Raw genomic sequence first — 6,940 nt, forward strand, 5'->3', positions numbered from 1 at the left:
ATCTACCCAATCAATCAATCAATCAATGATGGCCTGCCTTGCAACAGCCAGTTCGAATCAACTGCTTTTGACGACCTGCGTTTGTCTTTTGCTGGTATGACACGAGAGGAGCATAATATTTTTTTGACGCATTTTTACGTAATTCAATGATTTACTGTTGTAACATAAAAATAGTCATAACTTCACATAGAAGAGAGGTATTTCACTAAAATAAAAAGCAAACTGTCCACAAATGGCACCTCTATGCTGTGGTATCAGCATTATGTGCTTCTATGCATTGTCATCATGGAAAATGTGTTCCCAAAGTAAGCAAAACTTTAAAACCTGTTTTCTCAAAATTTGACACTCGAACTCCTGTTCGCTTTAAAATGCCATAACTTTTCACAGAATGCTCCAATTGCTTTCAAATAAAGTGCAAAATGCTCGGAAAAGATGTGTCTTTTAAAATATATGCAAAAAAGGTCATTTTGAAATTTTGCACCTACCTAGTGAAGGGTTTTCTAAGAGCCACACACGACTTCTGGCGCTCATATGACCTTATGCAGTTGCGAGCGCTGTAAAACCTCTATTCCAAAACTAAGCCCCCCACACAGCTGAGCTTGTTTACCCACGGCTGCAGTCTCATGTCTTACTGTTAATGGACTCATGGTCTAGGTTTGGGGAAATTGTACTAACATAATATATATTATATATATACACCTTGGTGTTGATTTTATAAGAACATCTTGAAATAGACATATGGATTCAACTTTTGATTGAGGGAATTATTTTTAGGATCAAACGACTAAGATAAAATAGGGATGGGAGCATGGACAAAGTAAAGGCTATGGTGTGACAGCGGTGCTATCGGCTGACCATCGGAAAGACACATTTATCCGACATCGTTCTAATGTTGGGTGATCATCGGTTTCCGATGGTGTGTGGGAACCCGACATCGTCCTGATGGTGGGTTGTCGTCGGTTTCCGATGATGTGTCGATATCCATCATCGCACCGATGGTGGGTTGTCATCGGAAACCGATGGTAAGTCGATATCCATCATCGCACCGATGGTGGGTTGTCATCGGAAACCGATGGTAAGTCGGTATCCATCATCGTGCCGATGGTGGGTTGTCATCGGAAACCGATGGTAAGTCGGTATCCATCATCGCACCGATGGTGGGTTGTCATCGGAAACTATTATGACAAACTTCAGTTTTGACCTAAAAATTAATATTTTGACCTGTCCTTTACTTAAAAATTTTATATTAAATGAAAGTTTCCTCATAATATGTATCTGTGTACATGTTTATCAACTCTGGAAAGCCCTCAGAGTACAGTATGTAATTCGTTCATAACAATTACTACAAAAGAAGAATACTGATGAAAATACATACCCATACACTTATGATAAAAATCAAAATATCAGAATGTAAGCAAGGTCTAATAACATCCTCAGGTTGGGTTAAAATTAAAAATACATCCCAAAACAACTGTAAATTACATGGAATAAGGTTTCGTTCATAACCATTATGACACAATGTCGCGTTCATAACATGATGACAATCCATTATGACAAGCATACTTTTGCCTCTTCTTCGCTTCTCTTTTGAGTCATCAGCACGCTACTCTTCCATGTTCATTCCACCATGTAAAAGGATGTTGTGAAACAGTGGGAAGTCCCTCACATGATATTTTGCAGAAATATCATAAAGTGTTTGTTCATAACATCATTATGACAAACCTGGATTATCTCAATCAAAGTCATATTTAAGCAAAACCATGCGATGGAGCGGAAAATTACCCTTCTGATGGATCAATGTCAAACCAATGTTTAATACCGGTCATTCCCCGGGATGATATGTTTAACGATTAGGGATTAGACCTTGGAAAGTCTGATGATGTAATTATGACACGAGTTATGAACAAACTTATAAATTTTACTCAGCAATAACATCATTAATATAAAAACATAAAACCCTTTTAATGGACACACGCTGCTATGATGGTGTATAAAAACTATTTTCAATGTTTGAATGCTCTACTGTTTGATAGTTTAAGATTAACAATATTCTGTATTTAACATACAATTACGTGAGCACTCAGGATGAGTAAAAAATGCCCTATTTTTTGTACTATTATCTTTCTATGAAGAAATATAAGATGCACACATCAATGTACTTGCTCATGCAGCTTGACCAACTTATTTCCTTGCCATATGCATAAAGTTTTCAGAAGAAAACATATTTTACCACGAGTAGTGGTTGATTAAAAAAGTCCTCATGCAAACACCCCCACCTTTTGGCAAAAGCTCATATCTATTCTGAATACATACTCTTTAATTATTTGACTTGAAAAGAACCAAGAAAAGAGAGATGCTGCACTATCGCAGTGATGATCTGTCACAAACTTGTCGTCACATGAAAGTGAATTTCTTAAACTGAGTAGGCCCATATAAAAATACAGCGATGCAAAACGAAAACAAGAGGTGACAGAATGATGGACAAAAATTCTGGCTTCTTGTTGCAACCTGTCAACTGTAAAGGGATCACGGAGCAAATTATTCTCAATTGGTGATCATTAATCACTGGTTTGTTTGAACTAATAGTGGTCATTTAAATACAGTGGTGTACAACACTATAAATTTCATTATGCAAGCTGCACACCTTTAAATCGCTCTCTTTTAATTTCTGTATCTACAGACGAGGATGATGCCTTAGGGGTGACCTTCATAGAGAACGTGACAGTGACAGCCTTTGTGGTGCCAGAAGGTAAGTGTGTGGAGCAGACAGTTTTGCGAAGTTGAAGGGCCTGAAGTGCTTCTGCAAGCTCAATGATGGCCTGCCTTGCAACAGCCAGTTCGAATCAACTGCTTTTGACGACCTGCGTTTGTCTTTTGCTGGTATGACACGAGAGGAGCATAATATTTTTTTGACGCATTTTTACGTAATTCAATGATTTACTGTTGTAACATAAAAATAGTCATAACTTCACATAGAAGAGAGGTATTTCACTAAAATAAAAAGCAAACTGTCCACAAATGGCACCTCTATGCTGTGGTATCAGCATTATGTGCTTCTATGCATTGTCATCATGGAAAATGTGTTCCCAAAGTAAGCAAAACTTTAAAACCTGTTTTCTCAAAATTTGACACTCGAACTCCTGTTCGCTTTAAAATGCCATAACTTTTCACAGAATGCTCCAATTGCTTTCAAATAAAGTGCAAAATGCTCTTAAAAGATGTGTCTTTTAAAATATGCAAAAAAGGTCATATTGAAATTTTGCACCTTGTGAAGGGTTTTCTCAGAGTCACACACATATATTTTTATAATCTTGTTTGTTGACATTACAGAGCTGAAAATTTTGAAAATAGCGTTTTTTCCTTTTAAAAATAACGTGTTTGTGTATTCCAGCCTCCAAAAAGCATGGGGATTTTCTTTAAAAAAAAAAAAAAAGGATTCACGGTGATGAGCTTTGTTTTTAGCCACAACAAATTTGATCTAACGTGTACTTAACAGGCAGACACCGAGAGGGAGTGGCTTTAGTCACATTTATCTCGTGTCTAGAGTTTTTGCAATTGTCAAATCAATGGCATTGCAACTACTAGCATCTGTAAAGTAGAAATTAAGCGCCTTGTCGACGCATGCTGAAGAACTGAGTTCAATTCCCATATTATTCTTTCAGTTATAAGCAAAATGTGAATTATACTAGCTTCATTTCAAGCTATCAGGTTCTACTTTCGGATGCTAACTCTATAAAATAATGTAGTGTGATATCTTCTGTTCTTTTTGTTTTGTTTCTCTGCAACCTTTACTTTTGCTGCATAGCAAACGTGGGGTGGTGGGTGGGTTCTTTGATGAAAAACGGGAGTTTATTTCCAACAGGATGGAGATTTTCTGCTGAGTACCCCCGTGTCCCTACCGCGGCGTACCCTACATACTCATGATTGGCCATAACAGACATTGTGGAAACGGCGCACTTCCAAAGAGATTCAGACTGTGTCGAGAAAGGCGCAAAACACTTTCAACGAAAACTTTCACAGGTTGAGAATGTATGTGTCAAAAATACCACTTTCCATTTTCTGATGAAAAAGTGTGTCAACACCGGATGACCACTTTTCGAATATAAACCATGAGCAGTTTCAGTTCGCCACAAGAGCAGATCTCTGACGCTGCACCAAAAAGTCCTCACGCAAGACAAGATGAACGCCGCTGTAGTCCTCGTCCTCTTCTCCGTCTTGGCTGCGGCACAAGCAAGCCGTGAGTAGTTTTGGGAAAACTAGAACTTTTACGTGCAGTAAGTTCTTTTAGTGTTGATTAATCGAGTAGGTGTTTTACGGCACTATCTACTCAATTTTGTCATGTAGATGCCAAGAACAGACATTTATAGAATCTTTCAAAATATGGTAAAAACTATTTGTGAGGCAGCGTGGTGGAATCAGGCTCTCGTCAAAATAATCAAAGTTTTGCTTTTTGGCTCAACACCTTTCATGTCCATTAAAGAACTCATATCAGTGTGGATTTTTTCGGAACAATGTCTATTAAAGGCTCAAATGTAAATTTTCAGTTACCACGGACTCTTAAGCTCAGGAAATAACTAAACTTTGGTGGCCATTTCTCACTAACTTTACCTCTGAAAATGGGTGACCCCCATCTCCTTCATTCCCAAATATCTCGACTTTCATTCAAGATATTTTTTTCATCCAAATAAAGACAAGTGAATAAGCTTTAAGATGATACCAATAACTCTACATGCCCAAAAATTTGCATGCGTATTTACAATTTCAACTTCAGTGTATACGTTGCATACACCGACTTTATTGTTGAGCTGCCAATATCTGCTATTTAGAACAAGGTGGCAGGAAACTCGTCAATGTTTAGCAAAGGAAATCCGTCAAGTGCTAGGTCCACTATTATTCAGTAACTTCTGCACTGCCCCGAAGACACAGTTAGCATAACGCACTGAGAAAATGCTATATTATACCATGGATGGATGGCTCTGACTTGGCACCAATGTTCCAGCTATAAATGCGGCTACAATCGCCATGGACAAGTCTACTGGCGATGTGTACGGAGCAAGGTAAATAACGATCGCCCACTCAAGAGTGGGGTTGGGGGGGGGGGGGGGGGTGCAGCAAAAGTATAAAGTGCCCAATGTTTGTTCCTTCACGAAAAAGCTATTTGCTTTTCTTTCTCAGGGTCACATGAATAACTCCGATTGAGAAAATATACTTGGCGTCAAAAGAAACCAGACACTTTCAACATATGTTTGTAAGTGCTGTATGTAGCTGATCCAAGGTGACCGGCTGAGGTCTAAGGCGTCGGCGCACTTATGGTTCTCCGTCCCTTCCACTCCCTGGCTGTCTTGGTGGCAGGCCGGAAGCGATCTCGTAGGTGCAAGACCCGAATGTACCGGTCATGGGCTGGTGTTGTAGCTCTAGGACGACCCGTCCGGGGACCATCCTGCAAGGATCCAGACGTCTGCAAACGATTCATTAGTCGATATATCGTGTCTCTTGTCACATTGAAGGTCCTTGCAACATTCGCTACTGGGGTATTGGCCCTCAGCATACCAACTGCCTGATTGCGCTCTTCGTTCGTTAAACGCGGCATGCTGTATCTTTAGATTTAGATGTTTTGAAATGAAACTTTTAACGTTTTATTCTTGGCTACAGATAAAAGATGTGTTAAACCCCTAAAATAAAATTAAAAAACCAAAAACGTTCGAGAAAAATGACAAAACACGGTTTTTAACAAAACAAGACCTGAGCTTTATTAACTGGGCACCTGATCATAAATGCAGGCTGATCAGGAGCGTCAAGTGTTCACAATCACGTGTGGAAAATTTCAGCTCAATGGGTTTTCAACTTTTCATGAAACACGCAATTGAAATGTGTCTGGTTTTTATTGACGCTAAGTGTATTATCTTTGATGCTTCAGAAATGTATCGAGTTTTATTATTGCTTTCTTTCTTTGCCATATTTCTAACTCGCCAGCGGACCAGGCTGTGTGCGGTGTAATCAGGGTGGAAAGTTGGAGCTACAAGTACGCCGAGAGGAGAGTGCAAGATGCTTCGTATGTCCTCAACATGACGGTCGTAGATCGGCAGTCCGCGGCTGCATGTACCCTGGGTGAATGTTTCGGCTACCAGAAAGCCACCCTGTGGGTGGATCATGGCTGTCGTGCTGACTTCAACGTTTGCTACCTCCTAGGTTAGTTTTCCGCACTTGCAACACGACGTCGCACGTCTCAAAGATTAAGTGTTACGATTACGAGAGTAACAACCACTAAAAAGACAAAGCTGGTATAAAGACATGTTTGTTAGTATAGGAGTAGGAGCCAGTCCCACCAGAGCCCCTACCAACTACTCACATCTTCCAGGTAAGATCATTGATTTATATCTAAAATCAAAATGTAATGTACCGACTATTAAAATGTTATTGTTCCTTCAAATGCTCATTTTCACTTTCACAGCGTTTTCTACATGCTTCCTGGGTGAGAGAACCTTGACTGAACCGTATCTCTTTATGAAATGTTTACATCTTTTCAGAAAATGCCCGTTTTGGAGGGTTATTTTTCTATTTATCGCCTCGCTCTTTTACTCCTTAGTGAGGCCGACCGAGTGCCAAGTACTCAGGGTAGAAAGTTGGAAGTACAAGTACGCGAGAAGAAGGTGGCGGGGGCCGCATGGTTCCTTAACATGACTGTTGAAGATCGGCAGTCGGCCGCCAGTTGCGATCTGGATAAATCCTTCGGCTTCTACAATGAGAACTCCACAGTGTGGGTGGATCATGGTTGCCGTGCCGACTTCAATATCTGTTATACAAAGGTAAGTGACACCAGCTAAGCAAACGCATTTTCTTCGAGACATAAGGAAACCTGCAAAAAGCAGGAAAGTACTGTTTGAACATTTAAAGACTTTGCTACCAACTGGGTATTCTGAAGTGAAGATTTCACAAAATG

At 39.8% G+C, this 6,940-nt stretch overlaps 1 protein-coding gene and 1 pseudogene across 1 annotated transcript in view; both read left to right on the plus strand.

Annotated features, from left to right (window-relative positions):
* Window positions 1-4,023, plus strand: part of LOC101861488 — a 13,007-nt gene extending 8,984 nt beyond the window's left edge. The window contains exons 5-6 of the mRNA XM_035973619.1: window positions 2,681-2,749; window positions 3,863-4,023. Coding sequence (XP_035829512.1) covers window positions 2,681-2,749; window positions 3,863-3,924 — 131 coding nt within the window. The 3' untranslated portion in view covers window positions 3,925-4,023. The remainder of the gene's footprint in view (window positions 1-2,680; window positions 2,750-3,862) is intronic.
* Window positions 4,024-4,154: 131 nt separating this feature from the next.
* The window catches only part of LOC106010970, a 3,427-nt pseudogene continuing 641 nt past the window's right edge, over window positions 4,155-6,940 (plus strand).

The sequence above is a fragment of the Aplysia californica genome, unplaced genomic scaffold (assembly GCF_000002075.1).
Source record: "Aplysia californica isolate F4 #8 unplaced genomic scaffold, AplCal3.0 scaffold01536, whole genome shotgun sequence".
NCBI classification, from domain to species: domain Eukaryota; kingdom Metazoa; phylum Mollusca; class Gastropoda; order Aplysiida; family Aplysiidae; genus Aplysia; species Aplysia californica.